This window comes from Hyperolius riggenbachi, chromosome 12, assembly GCF_040937935.1.
Source record: "Hyperolius riggenbachi isolate aHypRig1 chromosome 12, aHypRig1.pri, whole genome shotgun sequence".
NCBI classification, from domain to species: domain Eukaryota; kingdom Metazoa; phylum Chordata; class Amphibia; order Anura; family Hyperoliidae; genus Hyperolius; species Hyperolius riggenbachi.
Genome location: NC_090657.1, coordinates 10,164,045 through 10,191,427, shown reverse-complemented (window position 1 = coordinate 10,191,427; position 27,383 = coordinate 10,164,045). Strand labels below are relative to the sequence as shown.

Genomic DNA, 27,383 nt, shown 5'->3' with positions numbered 1-27,383 from the left:
GGTGTGACGCGAGGAGAGGCAGCCGGCTCTTTTTTTCTCCTCTTGATATAAAATATCAGCGAAGAGAGGGACCGAAAGATCATCAGCATCTCATCTGACCAGCAGGAGGATCCCGATAGAACGTAAGACACTCCTGACTGCTCCCCCCTCTATAGGAATTGGACTGCTCTGACCTTCACAGGTATCCTAAGCGAGGGGAGATACCACTGGGGGGAGCTAGGGGGGTCCACTTGGTAGAGGGCAAAGCAAGGAGTTGGGGACGTGGGGGAGCTGATTTCATGCATGATATATTACTGGTTATATTAATAATAATACTGTAGGAAGGGAAAAGGCTCACAGCTTTAGGCACCCTTACCATATATCCCATTTTACCTAGCACAAGTCTCAGGTTCAGGGACCCCTGTCCCAGGCTGCAGTGTGTCCCAGGTTATGTCCCACTTTTGGATGCTGGGTATCCCAGTCGTGGGACTCTTTGGCCACATGAGGTTATGTTTGCCTCATTCACCGTTTGCGGAGTCGGAGTAATCGTTTTCTGCTGCATTTCATGTGCCAGAGGTAACGGTAGTTGCATTTCATTTGTCGGAGGTAACGGTTATTTCAATTCATGTGTTAGAGGTAACGGTAGTTGGCTTTCATTTGTCGGAGGTAATGGTTATTGCAATTCATGTGTTAGAGGTAACGGTAGTTGCATTTCATTTGTCGGAGGTAACGGTTATTGCAATTCATGTGTTAGAGGTAACGGTAGTTGCATTTCATTTGTCGGAGGTAACGGTTATTGCAATTCATGTGTTAGAGGTAACGGTAGTTGCATTTCATTTGTCGGAGGTGATGGTTACTGCAATTCATGTGTTGGAGGTAATGGTTACTGCAATTCATGTGTCAGAGGTAACAGTTGCTGCAGTTATTATTTGATGGTCATAGAGACTGCATTTGCTACTTTGGGGATGTTGTTGCAGCATTTTGGGGCTCATAATTATTAAATGGTATGCTAACACTGTAGCATCAGCAGCTTCTGCAGATTCCACAGCCAATCTAATCCCACCATAGTCATAGTCTAATTGTCCTAAGATATTATTATGTATTTATATAGCACTGACATCTTCTGCAGCACATTACAGAGTACATAGTCATGTCACTGACTGTCCTCAGAGGAGCTCACACTCTAATCCTACCATAGTCATAGTCTAATGTCCCGCCATATCATTATTATGTATTTCTGTAGCACTTGCATCTTCTGCAGCAGTTTACAGAGTACAGAGTCATTTCCCGTCCCAGGTTGAAAAATCTGGTCACTGTACTTTAGGGGACATGCAGTATAATACTCCCATCAGCCAAGTGCAGGCATTGCAAGAAGATTGCCATAATGCTCCAGCACAGACTGCAGGAGGAGAGGTGATCTCTGTGTGACCTCACTGACATCTCAGCCAGTGGTGCCAAAAGACAGCAATTTACGGACAATCCGTGGATAAAGTGACTTATTCTCCCCTTGCTTCCTACTAAAGTTACGCTAGGGGCCAGTTCACACTGCTAAGCGATTTTGCAATGCAATTTTTGTATTGATTGTGCTGTGCGATTTCATTGGAGCACCGAGAAACGTGCATGCTGCAGATTTGCAATGTTATAGAAATTGCAACGCTGCATTGTGAATTCTTACATTAAAATACTTCGTTGCATCGTTTTGCTGGTCGCCTGCGGTCTGCAGAGCACTGCGCCCCCCCACAAAGCACCCCAGTATGAACTAGCAGAAGGAGTCTGCTGCAGAGATAAGGGTTTACATACACCACATACACACAGACACGTGTTCAAACCAATGCTGGGAATACACCATACGTTTTTTTCAGCAGATAGATGGTTCGATAGATAATATCCGACATGTCCGATCTTATTTTCGATCATTTTTTTGATCGATTTCTCATAGAAGTGAATGGAAATTGATAAGAAATGTAACGGAATAAAATAAATAAGATTGGGCAGTAAATTGACTTAAAAATCTCATCGTGTATTCCCAGCATTATTATTCCCACAAACACACACCGTTTCTCTCCCTCCTTCCCTTGTCCTTCCACCTTAGTTCAGCTCATAGACAGAGTGACTCTAAACTTTATCCAATGTGGCAAAACAATCGCTTCCTAGCACACACAACACAGCAGGGAATCGATTGAAAATGGATCGAACCACAACATTGCTCCTCTCGATGCAATGCTATGGGCTGTCAATCTACCATCGCTCCTGCCCTGCTCGTGATCTTCTGTCCTGTCTGATCAATACTTTTTGGTCAAAATCGATTGAAGATTGATTGATTGTATATTCTGGGGGAATTGGTTCTCAGCGGGTTCAATCTGAGTGATGGAATATGCAGGGTATCGAACAGGAAAACTGATACGTGTATGGGCACCTTAAGGTTCAACACACACCATACAATCTTGGTTGTTCAACCTTACCACTTTCATGTAGTATAAGGCCTAGTGCACACCAGAGCGGTTCGGCTGCAGTTTGCGATCCGCTTGCGGGTGCGGATCTGCTAGGGTAATGTATTTCAATGGGCTTGTGCACACCAGAGCGGGAGGCGTTTTGCAGAAGCGCATACTCCCGGGCTGCTGCAGATTTTGGATTGCGGATGCGTTTCTGCCTCAATGTTAAGTATAGGAAAACCGCAAACCGCTCTGAAAAACGGCACTTCAGAGCGGTTTGCCAGGCGTTTTTTGTTACAGTAGCTGTTCAGTAACAGCTTTACTGTAACAATACATGAAATCTACTATACCAAAACCGCTACACAAAACCGCAAAACGCTAGCTGAAACGCTGCAGAAAAATAAGAAAAAGCGTTTCAAAATCTGCTAGCATTTTGCGGATCTGCTAGCGTTTTTTGGTGTGCACCAGGCCTAAGAGCTTATCCAATCAATCATCCAAGGTATTTTCAATCTGTTGGCCCTTATACTACATAGATTTGGTAAATCTGTACAACCAAGATTGTATGGTGTGTGTTGAGCTTTAGGCTCTCCTGCTCTCTCTTTTCCCATCCCACACGCTGAGGGCTGGAATGACCAGTCAGTGGCTTGTCCACACAGGAGCTACGTGCTAGCAAGGAGGTATTGAAGTGTCCCATTCAGGTATATCTGTAGTTACTTTTCCTACCACGATAGCACCAATCTGCTCCGCTCACCAGTATTTGAGTTATTTGTGATGTTAACAATTAGCTCCGGTCATAGCTGAACTGATTAGCCTCAGGGCTCCTTCACACCTAAAATCGCTGTCTATCGATTTGCGGTACCGTTTTCCGTGGGTGATTTTTTTTCCGCGATTTAATGCGGAAAAACCACTGTACTAATTCGCATTTTTTGGAGCAATCGCGATTAGCGTTTCTATATATGCTAATGGCGATCGCTCCAAAATTGCCAGAAAAATGCTGCATGTAACACGTTTGCGCTTAGCGATAATCGCGGAACGCCCGCGATTATCGCTAATCGCTCAAGTGTGAACACTGCTATAGACTAGAACAGCACTAGCGTTTTTTAAAAAATCGCTAGCGCTTTAGCGATTAGCGGGAATCGCACGATTCCCACTTAGGTGTGAACGAACCCTCAATTTTATCATTTCTTAGTTTAGGGATAATAAACACGCTAGCTTCAAGCGGACCTGAACTCAGAACTTCCCCTCTGCTCTAAAAGATACACAACAGCATAATCACCATTAGGCTAGACTCACAGTGGGACGTTGCGTTGTGATGCAAAGTTAAAGTCACAATGCAGCATCGCAACGCAAAAAAAAGTGGTAACGCAGATTAACGCTGCATTACCGTCTCATAAAGCAGGTACAGTAAAGCATACAGTCAATGAAAAGTATGCTTTCCTGTACCTGGTGACGTGTGCGTTTAGAGGTAGCGCACTTCAGCAGTGTGTTACCATAGCACTACACATTACAATGCAACACTAACGTCACACTGTGAACGTTGCATAGAGTTTTAATTGCATTGCGTTAAAGGGAACCTTAACTGAGAGGGAAATGGATATTTCCTTTTAAACAATACCAGTTGCATGGCAGTCCTGCTGATCTCTTTGGCTGCTGTAGTGGCTGAATCACACACCTGAAACAAGCATGCAGCTAATCCAGTCTGACTTCAGTCAGAGCACCTGATCTGCATGCTTGTTCCGGGGCTGTGGCTGAAAGTATTAGAGACACAGGATCAGCAGGCGATTCAGGCAACTGGTATTATTTTAAAAGGAAAAAACTATACCCTCAGTTTAGATTCCCTTTAAAGGACACCCGAAGTGACATGTGACATGATGAGATAGACAGGTGTATGTACAGTGCCTAGCACACTAATAACTAGGCTGTGTTCCTTTTTTTCTTTCTCTGCCTGAAAGAGTTAAATATCAGGTATGTAAGTGGCTGACTCAGTCCTGACTCAGACAGGAAGTGACCACAGTGTGACCCTCACTGATAAGAAATTGCCCTTTTTATCTTTCTTGCTCTCAGAAGCCATTTTCTGCTAGGAAAGTGTTTTATAGTTGGAATTTCTTATCAGTGAGGGTCACACTGTAGTCACTTCCTGTCTGAGTCAGGACTGAGTCAGCCACTTACATACCTGATATTTAAAGTGAACCTTAACTGAGAGGGATATGGATGTTTCTTTTTAAACAATACCAGTTGCCTGGCAGTCCTGTTGATCTCTTGGGCATCAGTAGTGGCTGAATCACACACCTGAAACAAGCATGCAGCTAATCCAGTCTGACTTCAGTCAGAGCACCAGATCTGCATGCTTGTTGAGGGGCTGTGGCTAAAAGTATTAGAGACACAGGATCAGCAGGAGAGTCAGGCAACTGGTATTATTTAAAAAGGAAAAATCCATATCCTTCTCACTTTAGGTTCCCTTTAACTCTTTCAGGCAGAGAAAGAAAAAAAGGAACACAGCCTAGTTATTAGTGTGCTAGGCATTGTACATACACATGTATATCTCATCATGTCACTTCGGGTATCCTTTAAGCTGCCTTATAAGAATTTATAATGCAGCTCTGCAATGTCCCACTGTGAACCTTGCCCCAAAGAAAAACATTTGTTACAGCTCATACAAATCCTGCAATAAATCGGCAGTGTGTCTACTTTCTTCTTCCGTGGAAGCAGACATATTGTTAACATCCTGTGTTTACAAATTAGCAGCTCTGCCATGGCTGAGGGGATTCCTGAGCTGACACAGCTGAAGAGATCAAATTACAGTGCTGATTAGTCACAGATGTGGGGGTATTAGGCTAAACTCTCTAAATACACACAGGATGCATTTCTCTGTTTTTCTTCTGTCCTGTGCAGGTGTTCAGGTCCACTTTAAAGTGGATCCGAGATAAACTTTTACTCATTGCATAATTGTGTTCCTTTCATATAGTTTATAGGGCATTCCTCAAGCCAAATACTTTTTTTGTTTTGTTTTAATATTCTAATTCCCTATAAACTAAACAAGCCTCGCCCACAGCTTTTCAGAGTGCCTTGGCATTTTCAGACAGTAGCAAGGCCTTATGGGAGCTTAGTCTGGGGAGGAGGAGGAGGTTACTAGCTAGAGATTTCAGAGGCAGAGGGGAAGAGGAGAGGGGAGTGAATTTACACACAGGCAAGCTGATAGCATCTCCACCCCTCAACCTGTGACAGTGTGACAAGCAGAACATGGCTGCCCTCATTGTATCACAGAAATAAATAATCATAAACTTTTGAAGCTGTTTGCAGCTAGATTTGCTGTGTAAACTATCTAAACTTTAAATAAGATATATAGACAAGTTACTTGTTATAGTTAGTTTTTCATCTCGGATCCGCTTTAAAGACTTTTTCCTACCACAAAATGGAAATAGTATAACACTACTGGGAATGTTTAGTAAGACAAGTGAATCCTTGCGATTTGCCAAACATGCATTCTTTAAGTATGATATTGAGCAGTACTATAAAAGTCTTGGTCATTTACAGTAAATGACTACACTAAATGGATGTTTCAGCTGCCCTATTACTGTGTCATTATGTCTCTTCTTTAAAATTTTAAACATTGTTAATTATAGATGTCAGTAAAAAAATGTTCGTGGTGAGTACATTTTTATATCTTAGTCAGTAAAAATTAGATTGAAAGGTTGGCAAGGTTGATGTCAGTAGAAATGCGAGTGCGGTTCAGAGGGACGTCTGCCAGCATCCGATGTATGTTGCTTACAACCGCGTCCTGCACTTAGATGAATGGGAGAGTTTATCTCAATGCGTTTACTGTCGATTGCGCAAATGCCACGATCTATTGAAGCGTTTGCACTTTCGTATTCTTTCTGATGATTAAGACAGCTAACCCTCCAACATGTAAACATCTTTTATATACTGTATTATGTTTTTTTTTTTTTTTTTTTAAATAGCATATTTGGTTTTGTGGTACTCTAGAATCTTCTATGACTGCCAGTTTTGTTGTCTTTTGACTCATCTATAGCTAGCTGTAGTGCAGGGGTGTCAAACGCAAATAGATGGGGTCTGAAATTAAATACAAAGACCAAGTCGAGGGCCAACAGTTCTATTTATTGAAAATTGCTTCCCATTTCAAACTTTTTTTTTTTTAAATTTACAATGCAATGTAAACCTTTACTTCCATAGCCTAACGCAGGGGTGGGCAAACGTTTTTACTCCTGGGCCACAAAGCAATCTTAAATTTGTTTCCTCCAAAATACACATATTGCGGCAGCATTGTCACCAAAATAGACATAATGTGAAAGGGTTTCCCCAAAAATACATATAATGTGCAGCATATCCCCCAAAATGCACATAATATGGCAGCATATCCCCCAAAATACACATAATGTGTCAGCTTATCCCGCAAAATACACATTGGGCCTGATTCGCAAAGCGGTGCTAACAGTTAGCACGCTGGTGAAAAGCCCTTTATCATGCCTAAACTCAGTTTAGGCATGATAAGTTTAGGTGTGATAAGTTTAGGTGTGATAAGTTTAGGTGTGATAAGTTTAGGTGTGATTAAGTTTAAGCACCAACTGGGTTAGCACCGCAGTGCACAGCTGATCAAAAGTTTTGCGCTAGCAAAGTCTGGTGCACTTTGCATGGGGTTTAATGGCGCTGCTTTGCGTGTGGGACTTTGCGTGCGATCTAAACTTAGCATACCTAAACTTATCACGCCTAAACTGGCTTTTCACCAGCGTGGTGCAATGGTTATCATGCCTAAAGTCTCTAACTGGGTTAGCACCGCTTTGTGAATCGAGCCCATAGTGTGCCGTTTTCCACAAAATACACATAATGTTGCAGCAGTTTCCAAAAAATACATGTAATGCTGCAGCATTTGCCCAGAAAATACACAGTGTTTTCCCAAAATACACACAACGTGGCAGCAATTACCCCAAAATAATCATCATATGGCAGCATTTTCCCCCTTAAAAAAACACATTAGGCAGCACTTGCCCCAATAAAATATGAGGCAGAGTTTCCCTTTAATGTGCCCCCACCCTTTAATGACCCCTAATAACCCTGGTGTTAGTGTGGCGCCTGAAAATAAAAATCAAGCACTCACCTGGCAGCCGACTCCTCTTTTGGCCTCCAGCGTCGCTCCCTGGTATTCATTGCAGCAACTTTGACTGCAAGTCGTCGCGCTGACAGGCAGTGCAGGGCTACAGGAAAATGGTGGCTGGAGACCAGAAATGGAGACACAAAGAGACTCCAGTGCTGGGCTTTGGGTGCCATTTTCCCATAGTCCTTCTGCCGGACTCCAGAGACTCCCACAGATGTCGGGAGTGGGCGGAGCATCTCAGTGAGAGAGCATGGCCATAATCTATACTCCGTACGAAGAGAGGAAGAAATTGGTAAGAGGGCGGGACAGTGGTATGAGCGGGCTAGAGGTGTGGCCACAGGCCAAATCAAATGATTTTATGGTGCCATGGGCAAGAGTTTGACACCTATGCTTTAGTGTAATCATACATATTACAGAAACAATAATTAAAGTGGATCCGAGAAACTTTTACTCATTGCATTCCTCAAGCCAAATACTACTTTTGTTTTAACCACTTAAGGACCGGGCTGTTTTTTTGCTGATCTGTGCTGCGTGGGCTCTTCAGCCCGCAGCACAGATCAGCAGTGAGGCAGGGCGACCAGACTTCCCCCCTTTTTTCCCCACTAGGATGATGACCTGCTGGAGGGGTCTGATCGCCGCCGTTCCGTGTGGCCAAGCGGGGGCTCCTCAAAGCCCCCCCTCCGCAGCGCTATTTCTCCCTCCCTCCCCTTCGCTCCATGGACGGCGATCCGTCCTGCGCCGCCTCTGATAGGCCTCAGCCTATCAGATGCCGGCGATCTCCGGCCAATCAGAGGCCGGGGATCGCCGATCTCCTTTGCGGCGCTGCTGCGCAGAAGCGAGGTATGATGTAAACAGCGGGGATTTCTTTCCCGTGTGTTTACAATTAGCCTGCGAACCGCGATCGGAGGCTCGCAGGCTGTTCACGGAGACACCCTCCGTGAACTGACATGGAACTTGTAAAGCCACAAACGACCAGCCGCCGCCTATCGGTCGTTATGTGGTTAATATTCTAATTCCCTATAAACTAAACAAGCCTCGCCCACAGCTTTTTCAGAGTGCCTTGGCACTGTAGCAAGGTATTATGGGAGCTCAGTCTGGGCAGGAGGAGGTTACTAGCCAGGGATTTCAGAGGCAGAGGGGAGGAGGGAGGACTGAATTTGTCACAGGCTAAGGGCTGGAGATGCTATCAGCTTGCCTGTGTGTAATGTGACAAACAAAACATGGCTGCTGTCATTGTATCACAGGAATAAATAATCATGAAGCTGTTTGCAGCTAGATATGCTGTGTAAACTATCTAAACTTTAGATAAGATATATAGACAAGTTACTTGTTATAGTTAGTTTTTCATCTTGGATCTGCTTTAAAGTGAATGGGAACTGCATTTTAAAGCACTGGAACGAGGGGACCAGGAGAGGAGCCGGAAGGCTCTATAGGATCCAGAGCCTTCCCTCTCCTTGGGTAAGTATCTGTCTCATTTTTTTTAAATGCGGTTCCCATTCACTTTTAAGTTAAAATCATTTTATTTTTTGACTTACAGGTCCCTTTAAAAAGAGGTTCTGATCAATGAATGGTACTTGCACTGCACATTTTGCCTCTGTATGACAATACCGGTATGTCACTGCCATTTTTTATACCAAGCAATGGTCTGTACTTGGTTCTTAAGATTTGTACACTCACAGGTGTGGTCCTAATGTTGTTGCCTAAGTAGCCACAGTGGAGCATGGCTACCTGTTTCATCGCTAAGCAACCTATCACCGCGCAGCAGTGTCTCTCCATAGGCTCCTGATGTCACATGGCATACATCAGGAGCCTACGGAGAGACGCAGTGATAGGCTGCTGCAGGACTGAAGAGGACCCAGCGATGGACCAGGTAATTGTGCTCCGCTGCTATTCTGGATATTAAGAAGTCACTGGCTCCACCCCCCCAAGATTGTCCAGTCTGTCAGCTGTGTTACAGGATGTCATTTAGGTGAGGTTTTTAATGATGGGTTGAGTTTAAAGCCTAGTACCCATGCTACACTTAGCAGAGGCAGTCATTGGGGCTGTATGCGCAAGAGAGTGTATACAGGGAATGTGCACTGAATTACTTGAGCAAAAGTTTGGGGCCAAGTTCTCTACAGATGCGTCACCAGCCTTGAGGCTAGCGGTGCATTCTTTTGCTGTGGAGGGGGGAGGAGGGCAGATAGTGCAGTGCATGATGTAGCGGAATGGAGCAGGTGGGGTAAGAAGGAGAGCAATGGCCTCAGCTGGCACTCGGACGAGATGATCTTGCAGTCTAGCCATATCTCTCATCAAAGCATCAGGGGTGTTGGGGTGCTGTCACTGACCTGCATGTACATGTAAAAAAGGGCGGGAGGGAAATTTAGGTGCCTGGAAACAGCCACTAGTGGATAGCGGTAAACTCTAACCAAGCTTCTTCACCCCCCCCCCCCCCCCCGCCCCAAACCTGACAATATCTGCGCTGCCTACATCACTATAAATGTAATATAATCGGGCAACGCAGAAGCTTGGGCATCCCATAGGCCCCGATGTCACAATCATGGTTGCCTATGGGGCCCCAAAATTTAGCGATGATGGGCAGATTTGACAAACTGATAAAAACTCTGATAGAATCTGATTAGAGAGAGATCTGTCGGCTGATCATACACCGCAGGCCGATTCCCAATCGATTTCAGCATGAATTTTTTTCAGGAATTTTCAGGAGTCGGACTCATCCATCTGCTGCCTCGCCGCTGCCCCCCAGTGTATAAATGTACTCCCCTTGTGTGCATTTATACATTACCTGTCCTGTGTCGCCCACCGCATGGTGCCCGTCTGTCTTCCGAATCCCCTCCTCTTTCATACACGCCGCACGTGCTGTATGACGGATGGAAGAGGGACGGGCACCATGCAGTGTGGGTGAAACAGGACAGGTCAGTGTTCTCCCCAGGCTCTTTTAGCCAGGCGCTCCACCCGGCTAGTTTTGGTGCGCACCCGGCTGTCATCGGCTCACCTCCTCCTATTCTGCAAACAGAGTTGAGCACAGAAGCACCGGCCCTGCATTCTCTCATCTCACCCCACCCGGCTACTTTCTCATGCCCCCCGGCTGGAAAAGATTTTTGGGGAGAACACTGCAGGGAATGTATGAATGCACACAGGGGGTGGGGGGAGGGGGGGTACACTTATATGCTAAGGGGAACAGCGCCGGAGGTTTCTTTGCGTTCATCGCTCATCCTGATATTGCTCGCTGTTAATGCCGCGGACCTGATCGACCCTGACATCTTGCAGTATGTCCAATCGATGCATGCAACCAATTTCAGCCTAAACTTGGTCGCACCGTCGATCATGCATGCGCTTGGCGGCATCGATTTTCATCTCATTTGATAATTATCGAATCAGACGGTCGATCAGCCGTATGGCCACCTTTAGGCTTAAAGGCCCATACACACGTCGGATTTTAGCGAACGACCCGTCGTTTGAACGTTCCGTCGTTCGGACGTTTTCGCGTCAAATCCGACGTGTCTTATCACCCGAACGATAGTCTGTACACACGTCGGATTTGACGCGAAAACGTCCAAACGACGGAACGTTCAAACGATGGATCGTTCGCTAAAATCCGACGTGTGTATGGGCCTTTAGAGTCCCTGGAATTATTTTGAATTGTGTAACTCCAGCTGGCAGGTGTTTTCTTACAGAAGTGCGTGCTTTGTGTTAATTATTAATTGGAAAGTGATAGCAATGTAAGGATGATGTGCTGAAGGATAATGGTGAAGGATAGTGCAGCACTGCAGTGTGGCTTCCGATAGCAGAGTCCACCCTGCTTATCTCTCCTGCTGATGCTGTCCTCTTATTTACCCTTACGCAGCAGCACAACTATCATTACCATATGGGCGAGAGCTAACCGTCCTCACAGAGCTGAGTGTGAAGGATTCTGGGATATTGCTATACAGCAGCACAACTATCATTACCATATGGGTGAGCTAACCGTCCTCACAGAGCTGAGTGTGAAGGATTCTGGGATATTGCTATACAGCAGCACAACTATCATTACCATATGGGCGAGCTAACCGTCCTCACAGAGCTGAGTGTGAAGGATTCTGGGATATTGCTATACAGCAGCACAACTATCATTACCATATGGGCGAGCTAACTGTCCTCACAGAGCTGAGTGTGAAGGATTCTGGGATATTGCTACACAGCAGCACAACTAGCATTACCATATGGGCGAGCTAACCGTCCTCACAGAGCTGAGTGTGAAGGATTCTGGGATATTGCTACGCAGCAGCACAACTATCATTACCATATGGGCGAGCTAACTGTCCTCACAGAGCTGAGTGTGAAGGATTCTGGGATATTGCTACACAGCAGCACAACTAGCATTACCATATGGGCGAGCTAACCGTCCTCACAGAGCTGAGTGTGAAGGATTCTGGGATATTGCTACACAGCAGCACAACTATCATTACCATATGGGCGAGCTAACCGTCCTCACAGAGCTGATTGTGAAGGATTCTGGGATATTGCTGCACAGCAGCACAACTATCATTACCATATGGGCGAGCTAACCGTCCTCACAGAGCTGGGTGTGAAGGATTCTGGGATATTGCTACACAGCAGCACAACTAGCATTACCATATGGGCGAGCTAACCGTCCTCACAGAGCTGAGTGTGAAGGATTCTGGGATATTGCTACACAGCAGCACAACTAGCATTACCATATGGGCGAGCTAACCGTCCTCACAGAGCTGGGTGTGAAGGATTCTGGGATATTGCTACACAGCAGCACAACTATCATTACCATATGGGCGAGCTAACCGTCCTCACAGAGCTGAGTGTGAAGGATTCTGGGATATTGCTACACAGCAGCACAACTATCATTACCATATGGGCGAGCTAACCGTCCTCACAGAGCTGGGTGTGAAGGATTCTGGGATATTGCTACGCAGCAGCACAACTATCATTACCATATGGGCAAGCTAACCGTCCTCACAGAGCTGAGTGTGAAGGATTCTGGGATATTGCTACACAGCAGAATCCCTTTATTGTAAAAGTGGTTTTCTCTATCAGAAATTGTCATACTCAAGCACATAAGGTATATTGTAGTACTGTATCTTAACCTTCCTGGCGGTAACCCTGAACGTAGTTCGGGTTAAAGGGGAACTTCAGCCTAAACAAACATACTGTTATTAAGTTACATTAGTTATGTTAATTAGAATAGATAGGAAATATAATCTCTTACCCACCCTGTTTTAAAAGAACAGGCAAATGTTTGTGATTCATGGGGGCTGCCATCTTTGTCATGGGGGCAGCCTTTTTTTTGGTGGAAAGGAGGTGACAAGGAGCAGGAGACACAGTTCCAGCAGTCCTGTGTCCTGATAACCCCTCCCAGCTGCATGCGCTAGGCTTCAAATGTCAAATTCAAAATGTAAAAAAAAGAAAATTGCACCAAAACAGCAGAACGAGAACAACAAAATCAGAAATCCCATCATGCTTTGCACAGCATCAGGGAAAAAAAGCCCGGGCAGTTTTCTTCTGTGCAGCTAAAAATGAGGCTTGTATAAGAGAAACAAAGTTCTGATGCTGTGAAACTGTTAAAGAAACACAAAGCCTTTTCAGTGCTGCTGAGTCGATTTTTAGTCCGGAGGTTCACTTTAAGCCGTGCAGGAGGATTTCTCAGGCCCTGCTGGGCCGATTTGCATAATTTATTTTTTTTTTGAAACACGCAGCTAGCACTTTGCTACCTGCGTGTGCACTCCGATCGCCGCCGCTCGCCGCACCGCCCACCCCCAGACCTTGTGCGCTGCCTGGCCAATCAGTGCCAGGCAGCGCTGAGGGGTGGATCGGGACTCCCAATGATGTCATGACGTCGGTAACGTCATCCCGCGACGGGGGAAGCCCTCCAGGAAATCCTGTTCTTTGAATGGGATCTCCTGATCGCCGGAGGCGATCGAAGAGGGCGGGGGGATGCCGCTGCACAGCAGCTATCATGTAGCGAGCCCTGGGCTCGCTACATGATTTAAAAAAAAAAAAAATTAAAAACTGCTGCGCTGCCCCCTGGCGGTTTTTAATAGACCGCCAGGAGGGTTAATTCAGTCAATGAGAGTCATTTTTTTTTTTAATGCTTCAGCAAGCTAGCACAGACGGTGCCTAAGCTAGATCATAATGTACAACCTTGAACTATGCAGTGATTTGCATGCAATAATCATGCAACAGCTTGCACAGGAAGCCTAGAGCTCATCTGTTAATGCAGGGTACAGTACTGACAGTGTGCTCCTCTGTCCACATTTCTATGCAGCCTGGATGATACTAAAGCATTGCAGCCATGCACAAGCAAGTCACACATGACAGGCAATTCCCTCAGTAATCAGGCAGTGGCTTATACAGGAACCTCACCAGGTAATGCAGGTACAGTACTGACAGTGTGCTCCTCTGTCCACATTTCTGTGCAGCCTGGATGATACTTTAGCATTGCAGCCATGCACAAGCAAGTCACACATGACAGGCAATTCCCTCAGTAATCAGGCAGCGGCTTACACAGGAAGCATAGGTCTCACTAGGTAATACAGGTACAGTACTGATAGTGTGCTCCTCTGTCCACATTTCTGTGCAGTCTGGATGATACTGTACCATTGCAGCCATGCACAAGCAAGTCACAGATGACAGGCAATTCCCTCAGTAATCAGGCAGCAGCTTGCACAGGAAGCATAGGTCTCACCGGTTGGTGCTTTTAAGTTAATCTAAGCAGGCCCAGAGTAGAGTGCAGATAGCAAGCAGGCTATAAATGGCTGCCAACCCACCCACTGACCACAGCTCATGGATCTCCGACTGACGTATGATGCATGCCCCGCCCACTTTCCACTATAGCTGGATACAGAATACCGCAGGGGCCAAACAAAGGTTTACTATAACAGAAGTTCTATTATATCAGCGTTTACTATACCAGGTGTTACTCCCATCTTCTATAATAAAACCCCTGTGTCCCTGTGTCGCGCTGTCTCTGTGTAGCTGGGTCCGTGCTTTCTGCTACTGCGCATGTGCACAGCACGGACCCAGCCTCACAGAGACAGGAGGGCGGGGCCAGGGAGACGGGCAGGCGTGTGAGCGGGCGGCCGGGTGTGCGGCGGGTGAACGCGCATGCACAGTAACAGGCGGCAGCGAGAAAACACAGACCTAGAGCTCTTTTTTAAACGGGTGTGGGACTGCTAGTATACCTATAATGGTGGTTGGCGGGGAACTGGACACATAGTTTACTATACCTGAATGTTTATTATATCAGAGTTTTTACTATAATGAGATTATAGTATAATTATCATATCAGTATTTTTTCCTGTATTTTTACAGCGCTGTTTGGAGTACATTGAACTACTCCGTTTCCATCACTCGTGAGCACAGATTGCTAATGAAATGCAAATTATTCCACCTTACATGCAAACGTAATACAGGTAGTCCCCGGTTAGCGAACGAGATAGGGGCTGTAGGTTAGTTCTTAACCTGAATCTGTTCTTAAGTTGGAACATTGTGACATCTATGCCCCCTGTACCTCCTCTGTGCCCTCCTATGCCTCCAGTGTCCCCCTCTGTGTCACCTCTGTCCCCTGTACCTCCTCTGTGCCCTCCTATGCCTCCAGTGTCCCCCTCTGTGTCACCTCTGTCCCCTGTACCTCCTCTGTGCCCCCCTGTGCCTCCAGTGTCCCCGTTCTGTGTCACCTCTGCCCCCTGTACCTCCTCTGTGCCCCCAGTGTCCCTCTCTGTGTCACCTCTGCCCCCTGTACCTCCTCTGTGCCCCCCTGAGCCTCCAGTGTCCCCCTCTGTGTCACCTCTGTGCCCCCCTGCACCTCCAGTGTCCCCCTGTGTCACCTCTGTGCCCCCCTGTGCCTCCAGTGTCCCCCTCTGTGTCACCTCTGCCCTCTGTGCCTCCAGTGTCCCCCTCTGTGTCACCTCTGTCCCCTGTACCTCCTCTATGCCCCCCTGCGCCTCCAGTGTCCCCCTCTGTGTCACCTCTGTGCCCCCCTGCGCCCCCAGTGTCCCTCTCTGTGTCACCTCTGCCCCCTGTACCTCCTCTGTGCCCCCCTGAGCCTCCAGTGTCCCCCTCTGTGTCACCTCTGTGCCCCCCTGCGCCTCCAGTGTCCCCCTCTGTGTCACCTCTGCCCTCTGTGCCTCCAGTGTCTCCCTCTGTGTCACCTCTGCGCTTATACAGGTTTAAAAGCCATTTTTTCTTTTAATTTTTTAAAATCGATTTTCTCAAAAAACTAGTCCAATTAGAATTTTTTCTTTTTTTGACTTGTTCCCATGGAAACACAGAATCCATGCCGTTCGTATCGCCGGGTCGTTTGTAAGTTGGAGACTTCCTGTAATGAAGCTTGGAATTGAGCCAGTCAAATACATTTCCTGACAATTTTGTTTGGCCCAATTCAAAGCTGCATACAATGGACAGTAAATCTGCATGCAAGATGCAATCATTAGCATTTCACAGACTGTCTTCAGGGCTCATTCACACTAGGGAGTGAGTTACAATGCATTAGAATACATGAATAAAGACTCATGAATTGGATTGTGAGTTTCCCTGCATTTCTGTGACTTTTAATCACTCCCGGCGAGTTGAAATGCACAGCACAGCACAGCAACCCACTGCTGTAGTGTGAATGATAAAATGTATGTCTATGGACTTTAATGTGCTCATATCAAATGCACACTATGTGCACAATCACAACTCACTGCAACACACATAGGAGTTGTTTCATTAAAGAAAACTTGTAACGACAAAAACCTCCCCTGGGGGATACTCACCTCGGGTGGGGGAAGCCTCCGGATCCTATCGAGGCTTCCCCCATCCTCCTGTGTCCCATGGCGGTCTCACTCTGGCCCTCCGAACAGCGGGATGTAAATATTTACCTTCCCAGCTCCAGCGCAGGCGCAGTATCGGCTCTCAACTCGGAAATAGCCGAATCGCTGTCGGGCCGCTCTACTGCGCAGGCGCAAGTCTCCTGCAAGCCTCCTGCGCCTGTGTAGTACAGCGGACCCAACAGACATTGGCTATTTCCGGCTATCTCCGTGCTGAGAGCCGCAACAGCGCCCCCGCTGGAGCCAGGGAAGGTAAATATAGCATGCCTCGTCAGGCTTGTGGAGCCAGGATTACGGGTCGCTTCGGGGGAGCCAGCTCTGGACTGCCTGCAGCTACAGGGGAACTTTTTTTCTGTTACAGGTTCTCTTTAAGCTGCTACGCGCTGTCAACCCCATAGTGTGAAAGAGCTCTTATGCCTTGTTCACATCATACGTGCTGCTGTGCGTATTTCGGCAGCGTGTATGGCGTACGACACGCAAGAATGACAGAAGTGCATTGACAGCACCACTGACGTTCAGATCATATACGCTGCGATGCGCCTATCGGGCTACAGTATGCATTTTTCAACCAAGCGCCGCGCTGACCTATTGACTATAGTGAATGGGATCAGCATCGCAGATGGCGTGCAGTCACATTTTGATCGCACAGCCATCCTGCATTAATGATGTGAACAAGGCCTTTGGCGCTGTAGAAACGTATTTAAGCGCATGATGAAGACGCATACGTTGACGCGACTTTCAATGGCTGTGATCACTGTGAGCCAATGTGATCACATGGTCAGGAGCCAATAAAATTGGCTTCGGACCGGCTTACAGAGCTCAGCTGTCATAGTGGCGGTAGGGCGAGTGGGCTGCAGCAGTTGGAGAGTGACGTGATCGGCGGTAGTGGTGGGTCTGTGCAGTGCGTTAATTGAAATCTACGTCCTGGCAGCGAACACGCTGAATTCAGAGCAGGAGATTTGGGCGCAGCCAGCGCCACCATAAGCCTGTAATAGGAATTACAGCTACAGCACAGGGAGTAACTTCGGCGCTGTCAGAAGACTGAGCTGATGTTACTTATAAAACACTGTAATTCGGCCTCCAGCAATCACTGGCAGCCGAATTACATCATTCCCCACCATCCATGGCGGCCTGGAGGGGGAATAGTATTTAGCACGGCCAAAACTTGTGCAGAAGCAGGATCAGCCATATACCGGCTGTATCCTGCGCCCAAGTCTTCCGCGCCGATTCCTCTCCTGCGCCCTGGCAGGGATAACAGGTCCCAACAAGGGCTTAGATTTCAATTTGCTTGGTCCTGAAGCGGTTAGCATCCAGTGTATACATTAGCTGTATATGCTGAGGACTGCCAAATTTCTGTGCTGACACAGCTGAGAGATCAAATTACACTTGTGATTACTTGAAGATGAGGGGGATTTAGACAGGCTCTTCTCTCTAAAAACACACGGTGCGTTTCTACTTTCATTGTCCTGTGCAAACGTTCAGGTGCAATTTGAGGCCCCTTTCACACTGAGACAGTGGTATATTTACAGCACCCCACCGCCGGGCAATGAAAGCCTATGTAGACTTTCATACTTCCGCGGTACGGCACAACACGACAGAAGTGTCGTTTTCGACGCATTCCCAGACGCAGGTCCAAAACTATGTTACCGCGCATCTTCTGCGACGTTCTGCATCGGCCCAGAAGACATGTTAGTCTATGGCGACGTGGGGATATTTAAAAAGTTACCGGCGCAACATTGCAACAAAGTGTAGTTTTTACAATACAATTCCATGCACTTCTGCATACCCCGAAACAGGTTCAATGCCAGATGGGGAATACCGTGTAGTTTCGGTATTCCACGAAGGCCTGTTTCTGGCGGAGCGGTGCAGCGGAAGCGAAGTTTACCGTGTGAAACCGGCCTTAGGGTTTGGGATCATGGAGAAAAACGTACGGTACACAATCCATGCAGATAGTGTCCTGGCTGAGACTGAAACCTGCTGAATCCTGGATCTCCATTGCTAACCACTTAGTCACTATGTTACCCATTCATTTATTAAATAGATGTTTGGTACAAGAATCTGCCTGAATTCTACAGACTCCTATGCTACGTACACACATGCGACAATGATCGTTCGTTGTGAACGACAAACGAACTTTTAATTGATGAAAGAACGACCTAAGTAAAGTTAGTTTTTAAATGTGTGTAACGATCTGATCGTTAGAACGAACGTTACATCACGTAAAGCAACTATTGCGCTTGCGCATAAAAATGAAAAGTTTCATGGAGAAATAGCGAAATGCGCATGTCAAGCCTAGTACGACCGACCGTTTCCAACGATGTACTACTTTTGCAAACGATCAGCGTTGGAAAAAATCCGCCAAGCTAGATCGTTCTTTTTTAACGATCTAGCTCGTCCGTCGTTAGACTTGATGATCGTTGGTTGCTTTTTTTTTAAAACGATCGTCGTTTGAAACGATCGGGGAACGATCGTTTCAAACGACTATAGTCGCATGTGTGTACGCACCTTCAGTCTACTTCATATCTTTGGGTCTGAGGTACGTCTGTCCCCACCATGTTTTCTTGTCGCTCTTCTTCAGCTCCGAGACTGGTTCCTTCTCACCCAGTTATCTGTAATCTATAATCTCTGGCAGCTAACAAAAAAATCGTAGAAATCGTTTCGTCCTTGCAGTGCATCGATTTGCATTGTCGTCGTTTATGCTGATCGGCGTTAGCGGTTTCCTCTTGTTACTATTTCTCCATCTGCAGCATGTCATTACATTTCCTGTTTCTTTTTTTAGCTGACTACAGGCTGGGTTCTGTTGTAAATTTAGGAACATGGACTAATATTCCACCACCTGTTCCCATCTATAATTATGGTCCATGTCTGAGCTTTGTAGGTTAGTTCTTCTATATTTAAAGGATACCCGAAGTGACATGTGACATGAAGAGATAGACGTGTGTTTACAGTGCCTAGCACACAAATAACTAGGCTGCGTTCCTTTTTTTTTCTTTCTCTGTCTGAAAGAGTTAAATATCAGGTATGTAAGTTGCAGTTCCTGTCTTAGGGCTTGTTCACACCTAAGCGGGAATCACGCGATTCCCGCTAACTGTTTTTAAAACCTCTAGTCCTATTGTACCCTTTTGTGATTATCGCTAATCGCAAACGCGTTACCTACAGCAGTTTGCCGACGATCCTGGAGCGATCGCGATTAGCATGTATAGAACCGCTAATCGCGATCGCTCCGAAAACGCTAATTTGTCCAGTGATTTTTTTTTTCCTCGTTAAATCGTGGAATAATCACCCGCTGAACTGCTTACGCTAATCGCTAGCGTTTTGCAATTTTAGATGTGAACGGGGCCTAAGTCAGGACTGGGTCAGACTACAATGTGAACCTCACTGATAAGAAATTACAACTATAAAACACTTTCCTAGCAGAAAATGGCTTCTGAGAGCAGGAAAGAGATTAAAAGGGTCAATAGTTCATAGATCTTAGCTCTGGCATGCTTCAATGAATGTGCCATTGAGCAAAAAACAGTAAAAACGTAAAAAGTAGATTTAAATATAAAATAAAACGGTGGAATATCTTAAAAAGTTATATTTAGGAGAAGCAGCATAGATATGATACAATGGTTTATTCCATTAGTTTATTTTCACCTCGGGTGTCCTTTAACCACTTGCGTGCCAGCAGTGTCTGACCCCTTAAAGACCAGAGACTGATGGTACCAAAAACTGGGCTTACCGACGTCTAGCCGGATGGTATTGCTGCTGTCGCCATTCACCCATCATTAAAGCCCACTCGCTCTGCTGTCGCTATGACAGCAGAGCTCTGTGAGCCAGTCAGAAGCCAATTTCACTGGCTCCTGACCGTGTGATCAGTGTGACCCCCCCACGGACCTCTGCTGTCATACCGACAGCAGGGTTGTGGGCTCTAGTGACAGGAGAGCGGCGTGATCGGTGGTAGTGGCGGGAACGTGCAGCAGGCTAATGGAAATCTACGTCCTGGCAGGGATAACAGGTGCCAAACAGGGCATAGATTTTAATTAGCGTGGTCTGGAAGTCGGTAAACAGAAAGAATGTTAGTTTTTTAAACTACCATTTAATGCTTAATTATTGGTGTTCATTCTTTTACATATACCTTTTTAATGTGAAATATTTGAATGAGGAATTATCATAGAAGGGCTAGGAATTTAATTAAGGTAGTTAGGGTTAGAGTGGGGTATTGGCTGGCAGCTAGGGTTAGGTATACAGAAGAGCTGTAGGTTAGGGTAAGGCATGCTCAGATAAAGGTTAGGTGTATGATAATGGTTAGGTGGAAGATTTTTGTTAACAATGGACCCGTTACATGGTGGCCTCTGCATGAACTGAAGGACTCAATCCCTCGGGTGACAGTTTGGGATATAGTTCAGCACATATGTGTATCTGGCTATTGGGGGGAGGGGGGGAGGGGGAGAGAACATTGAAAGGTGCATCACAGGGGTAAGGAGGAAGATCAATGGATTTGGCCGATGCTTGGACAAGATAATCCAGCAGATCTCTTGCATCAGAAAGGACCGGCCATACACATGCTCGATTCTAGGCAGAGGGGGCCCCAGTTGGTTGCCAAGAACCATCTTGCAGGTGTACAAAGCTTTAGGGGCCAAAGAGCATACACGGTCAGACCAACTATCAGGTCCAAGGAGGCTTTGACTTTATGGACCTCAGGAGATCCCTGTCTTATTGTCATTTTCCACACTGACAAGCGTGCTCCCTGCCTCTAAGGAAGTTGCAATAAAATCTCATCAGAACATCAGTGATATACTATGTAAATAAGAATGCCAGTGATATACTATGTAAATATACCCAATGTATTTACACTGCCTGATCACAATGCCTTCTTCTGGGTATTGAAGTATTTTATATTATTCTGTCTTGGGAGTCCCCAGATGCTGGTGGGGCCTAAAGGGATGTGGTAGAGAGCCACACGGGGCCGTACCCCTGATCTGATATGCCATTGCCTGTTTTGCTAGCTCATGCGACACCCACGAGTGTGTCGTCTGTAGGGGACTTTGGTCCTCTTTTCTGAGAAGAGATGTCAGAGCACATGTTCAGTAGATGCATTCCTCCGCAGTGGGATTACCCGAGTATGACTCAGCTGGAAAGGCCCATAGTATTCACACCCCATAGCAGACCTTTCCCAGGGCAGACATCCAGGATCTTGTTTCATTGTCAGTTCACAGACCAAAGCTAGAATGACCTGTTTTATTTTTTATGACAGTTGGACTGAAGAAAGACTTGTGTTCATCAGTCAAAGAATATTCTGTATTTTCCAAGGTGATTAATAAAAAGTAAAAACAAACAAACAGACCTGCAATAACTTGTACAACACACCATTTTTGTGCAAAAATTGATTAAAAAAAAAGTCATTTCTCACGTTTACGCTTTTGGCGAATAGTTGAGATCCTCTACAGGCCGCTTACCTCGGGCAGAAAGGGTCCTTACAGCTCCTGAAAGCGAACCTGAATTCAGAACTTCCTCTCAGCTCTAAAAGATAAACAGCATTATAACCTTTAAAGAAAAAAAATTGTTTGTTACAGCCAATACAAATCCTGCAATAAAGCTGCAGTTTATTTACTTCCAGCTGTCATGGAAGCAGACATATTGTTAAAGAGGCGGGGTTCTGGGAATGAAATCCCCATACAGAGGCACGGTCTGTCTATAGAGCCCAGCCTCTGCTGCTATACAGATCGCCCCCTGCGCTGTGCAATACCCCATAACTCACAGCCGCGCTGTGTTTACCTCGCTCCTTTCACTCTCGCCGCTCCCCCTGCATCACTCCGGTCCCGCCTGCGTCCTTTCCCTCCAATCAGCGGCGAGGGAAGGGACGTGGGCGGGACCGGAGCGATGCGGGGGGAGCGGCGAGTGTGACAGAAGAGAGGAAAACACAGCACGCTCTGACAATCTGCGTGTCAGCAGCACGGCTGTGTTTAGGGGGGTATTGCAGAGCGCAGGGGGGGCTTAGGAGCGATCTATATAGCAACAGAGGCTGGGCTCCATAGGCAGACCCAGCCTCTGTATGGGGGTTAAATTCTCAGAACCCCGCCTCGGGTTCTCTTTAACATCCTGTGTTTACCAATTAGCCACTGAATCAGCTGAGGGATTAAATTACAACTTGAGATTAGTTACGCATTAGGGGGAATTAGACTAAACTCTCTAAATGGTGCATTTCTGTATGTTTTCCTACTGTCCTGTGCAAGAGTTCTGGTCCACTTTAAATGGATATACTGTATATATACACTATTATTATTATTATTATTATCTATATTTTGTATATACACGTGAGCTTCTGTAGATAGAGGTGGCACTGAAAGCAAAGACCAGTTATCCACCCTTCTTATACATGGTACGATTTATACCAGTATAATTCAGCAGAATACAAGAGGTGAAGCACACCATAGAGGCATGTGCCAGGTCAGTTCCGCACCAGAGATGTGGTCACCTATTCAGCTCAGCACCCAGTACTGGTTATATTGGCTGTCTTGATGCTGATAGGTAAGTATCAATAGTTTGGGCTGTTGGTAATAGGTTACTTCCACGGGCTGCAGAAGTGTTAAGCTCCATACACACACTAAACAGCGGTCTTTTAAAGTGTAACTGTCGGGCATAAAATCAAAAATCAATTCTTTATTTTTATCTGGTTGACAAGTAATAAGGATGCTAACCAGGCAATCCAAAAGTTAAAATCTATTACTTTTCTGGTTTATAAATGATCATTCCCCAGTTACCTGACTCTTATTTGGTACGTTGCCGCACAAAGGAAGTTGCAGGGCATGCTGGGTTGTCTTTTTTTTTGCTTCTGCACATTAGTTAAGTCTCAGGGGAAATAAAGAAGCAAAAAAAGACAACCCAGCATGCCGTGCAACTTCCAGTTTGCAGCAATGTACCAAATAAGAGTCAGGTAACTGGGGAATGATCATTTATAAACAAGAAAAGTAATAGAGATTTTAACTTCTGTATTGCCTGGTTAGTATTCGTATTACTTGTTTACCAGATAAAAATAAAGAATTGATTTTTGATTTTATGCCCGACAGTTGCACTCTAAGCAGCAGAATTATCAAACAACTTTTGTTGTTAAACAAGCTGAAACAACCAAACAAAAGTTGCTTGCTATTGTTCACACAACTGATAAGACTTCAATCCAACTGTTGGATTGATGTCTTATCAGCCTTATCAGTTGTTTGAACAATAGCAAGCAACTTTTGTTTGGTTGTTTCAACCTGTTTCACAACAAAAGTTGTTTGTTAATTGTGCTGCATAAAAGACCGCTGTTGAGCGTGTGTATGGGGCTTCAAGTGAACCTCCAGACTAAAAATCTACTCAGCAGCACTGGAAAGGCTTGGTGTTTCTTTAACAGTTTCACAGCATCAGAACTTTGTTTTTCTTACCCAAGCCTCATTTTCAGCTGAAAAGAAGCTAAGCTCTGCCCCGTCAATAAAAACTGCCCGGGCATTTTTCCCCTGATGCTGTGCAAAGCATGATGGGATTTCTTATGCTGCTGTTCTTGTTGCCTAGCAACTGGGAGGGGTGATCAGGACACAGGACAGCTGGAACTGTGTCTCATGTTCCCTGTCACTTCCTTTCAACCAAAAAGATGGCTGCCCCCATGAAATCACAAACATTTGCCTGTTCTTTTAAAACAGGGTGGGTAAGAGATTATATTACCTATCTATTTTAAATAACATAACTAATGTAACTTAACGACAGTATGTTTGTTTAGGCTAAGTTCCCCTTTAATGCTGGGCATACACGGCTCGACGCAGGCTTATCAATCGAGCCGCTGATGGCTCGATTGATAATATCCGACGTGTCCGATGGCCGCGGAGATCGATTCCACGCTCGATACCCGCGGGCAGACAATAGCGGCGAATCGAGCGGAAGATAAGAACCGCCGGCAGGGTTGAGCGGGAATCGATCCGGGGGGACGCGGCGGGAGTCGATCCAGCGGCTAATCGGCCACTGGATCGACCCGTGTATGCCCGCATAAGGCTTGGTTCCCTCTACAATGGACAACCGATCTTTTTTGTTTGTTTACTGCATCGTAAATCTGACAGTGAAGGGATCCTATGTTATAAATGGGAGCTGTTCACACTTGTCAGTCTGCAGTGGATCCGTTGAGGTAAGTGGATTGCACTTCTGTGCCCTTTGCGAATATACCAGGCTGTCGGATGCCTTTCCCACATAGCCTATGGTTGAAACACATCCATTCCAGGCTTCAGCCGGACCATCAGAGTGGACACTACACTGTCCGCTCCCGCTGGCCATTCATGCTCCGGCACAAGTGGGAACCTAGCCTTAGTGTCAGATTGCTGCCTGGTCTGGGGCTGCTATACACACACCCTATTATTAGCAGAGGTTGGGAGTGCTAACTTTCCAGTATCTCACTATCAAGCCTTAAAAGGGAACCCGAGATGTGTCCCTCGCCTTAAAATATACATACCTGGGGCTTCCTCCAGCCCTCTTTCGCCTCATTGCTCCCACGGCGTCATCTTTTCACTCTCCGTTTCTCCACAATTGGCCCCGGAAAGTCTTCCATTCCAGGGCCAACTATGCAAGCGCAGCCAGCCCAACCCCTCCCCCCGTGCGTTCACATCGCCTACAGTATTCTGCGCCTGTGCAGAATGCTTCTGGTAACGGGAATGAGACAGATGCACCTGCGCCGACTGGAGGATTTTTCGGGGCCATTTGCCGGCGAACAGAGAGCGAGAAGAGGAAGTAGTGTGAGCGATCAGGCCGGAGGGGGCTGGAGGAAGCCCCGGGTAGGTATATTTTATGGCGAGGGCCCCACATTTAAAAAAAAAAACTGAAGTGACATGTGACTCAGTCCTGACTCAGACAGGAAGTGACTACAGTGTGACCCTCACTGATAAGACATTCTAACTATAAAACACTTTCCTCGCAGAAAATGGCTTCTGAGAGCAAGAAAGAGGTAGAGTGAGGGTCACACTGTAGTCACTTCCTGTCTGAGTCAGGACTGAGTCAGCCACTTACATACCTGATATTTAACTCTTTCAGGCAGAGAAAGAAAAAAAGGAACACAGCATAGTTATTTGTGTGCTAGGCACTGTACATACCCATGTCTACCTCATCATGTCACATGTCACTTCGGGTATCCTTTAAGCCGCTTTCAGTTTGTCTCAGCTTTTATTTTGTAAATGTCTTCATGGACCATTTATTAAAGTGAAGCAAGCAGAATTCAGGGATGAATGGGATCTCTCTGGGTAATGAAAATACCACTGACAGTGTGCAAAGTAGAAATGAGTTCACAGGAGATGGGTCCACCTCATGTAGAAGCTTGAGAGAGCTCACTACTGGTTGAAATTGCCTGGTGTGATCAAACAAGGTCCACAGCACATATTGTCAGAGCACACTCTACATACTGACTCACACCATCACATGCCTAGCAGACTATTACAACATATGACAGTTTGTACAGCTAGTTACTATATATAAGCCATGCAAACAAGATAGTGTTAGTAGATAACAGAAGGTGGCATATGGCTTAGTCGATAATTTGCATGGAAGGAGCTCAAGGGTGAAACAGATAAGTAGAACATAATGTAGGTACATAGGTAAAGGTGGCCATACAGCTATCGATTTTTGTGGCCAGACCGACCATCCGATTTCATAATTTTTTTGCATTGGATGAGAATGGTGAAACAACAAGCATGCCCCAATCGATGATTTCTGGGCCAGAATCAGTCAAATGTATCGATTGAGCATGCTGGAACATCTGAGGACGACAATTGGGTGCGCGGTGGTAGCGGCGGTTGATGTCGCAAGGAAGATCCCCTGTCCCCTGAAATGTTAATGTGCCCCTCAATTGCCCATGCATGCAAATCTCACCTGTTCCAGCTGCCACTAGTTTCTCTTTAAACCATTAGACATTTTCTTAAATATAGTCGAACTGATAGTTAGGCAGTAGGCATGCTATCTAACCTGAATTCATTTTTTATGTAAATTTCCGGTATGCAGTAAGTCAGAGTCTACATAACCAAAGTTCTGCTTCAACAACTTTAATCTTATTTATTGTTTATTTGACAGCAGACCCTGAGGATGGCTTCCAAACTGAAATACCTTCTAGTTTTCGACTTTGACGAGACCATTGTCAATGAAAACAGCGATGACTCTGTGGTGCAAGTAGCTCCTGAAGAGGAACTTCCCGATTGGTTGCGTGAGACCTTCCAAGACGGCTGCTACAACCAGTATATGCAGAGAGTGTTCAAGTATCTTGGAGATAATGGTGTGAAGCTGGCTGACCTGAAGGCCGTATATGAGAAGATACCACTTTCACCCGGTATGCCTACTCTCTTCCGATTCTTGATGAGGAACCAAGATCGCTTTGAGATCATCCTCATTTCAGATGCCAATATGTTTGGAATTGAGAGTAATCTGAAAAACTACGGCCACCACTCACTTTTCCGCAGGGTCATTAGCAACCCCACCGCAATAGAGAAGTCTGGTTACTTGACTCTGGGACCGTATCACACCCATAGCTGTCCACAGTGTCCAGCCAACATGTGCAAGAGGAAGATCTTGACTGACTATGTAACCGAAAGAGCTCAGGAAGGTGTCAAGTTTGAAGGCCTCTTGTATGTCGGAGATGGAGCAAATGATTTCTGCCCCTCTGTTATGTTCAGCTCCATGGATGTCACCTTCCCTCGAAAGAGCTATCCTATGCACAAGCTGATAAGAAAAATGGAGGAGAAGCAGAAAGGAACCTTCAAGGCTAAAGTAGTCCCTTGGGAATCTGCTGACGTTGTTGCACAGTACCTCCAAGCTCTTTTGAACAAATAAAAATAGCAAAGATCCCATGGACATCTTAGTATAGAATAGTGACTTATTTCCATCACCCTGGCTCTCTGTTTACGATCAATCCTACTATGCAGTTTTGTCAACTTTCAACCTCAGCTCTCTTGGTTGCCTCGTTGACCTTCTCTGGCCAGTGTTCAAACATGATATCTTCTGACAATTAAGTTGTTTGAAGATGCTCCGTATGGGTTTGTCTTGAACTCCATAGTTAACTAG

The 27,383-nt window shown here is 45.9% G+C and overlaps 1 protein-coding gene across 6 annotated transcripts; it reads left to right on the top strand.

Annotated features, from left to right (window-relative positions):
* PHOSPHO1 (phosphoethanolamine/phosphocholine phosphatase 1) lies at positions 1–27,173 on the top strand. Of its 6 annotated transcripts, none has more exons than XM_068262665.1 (2): positions 1–122; positions 26,403–27,173. In XM_068262665.1, exon 2 carries the CDS (start codon positions 26,412–26,414, stop codon positions 27,150–27,152), a length of 741 nt encoding a protein of 246 aa, XP_068118766.1. In that variant the 5' UTR covers positions 1–122; positions 26,403–26,411; the 3' UTR covers positions 27,153–27,173. The 6 variants fall into 6 exon arrangements, with proteins under 6 accessions (XP_068118766.1, XP_068118767.1, XP_068118765.1 ...); XM_068262666.1 differs by having other exon boundaries at positions 26,400–27,173; XM_068262664.1 differs by having other exon boundaries at positions 1–181.
* Positions 27,174–27,383: the final 210 nt, after the last annotated feature.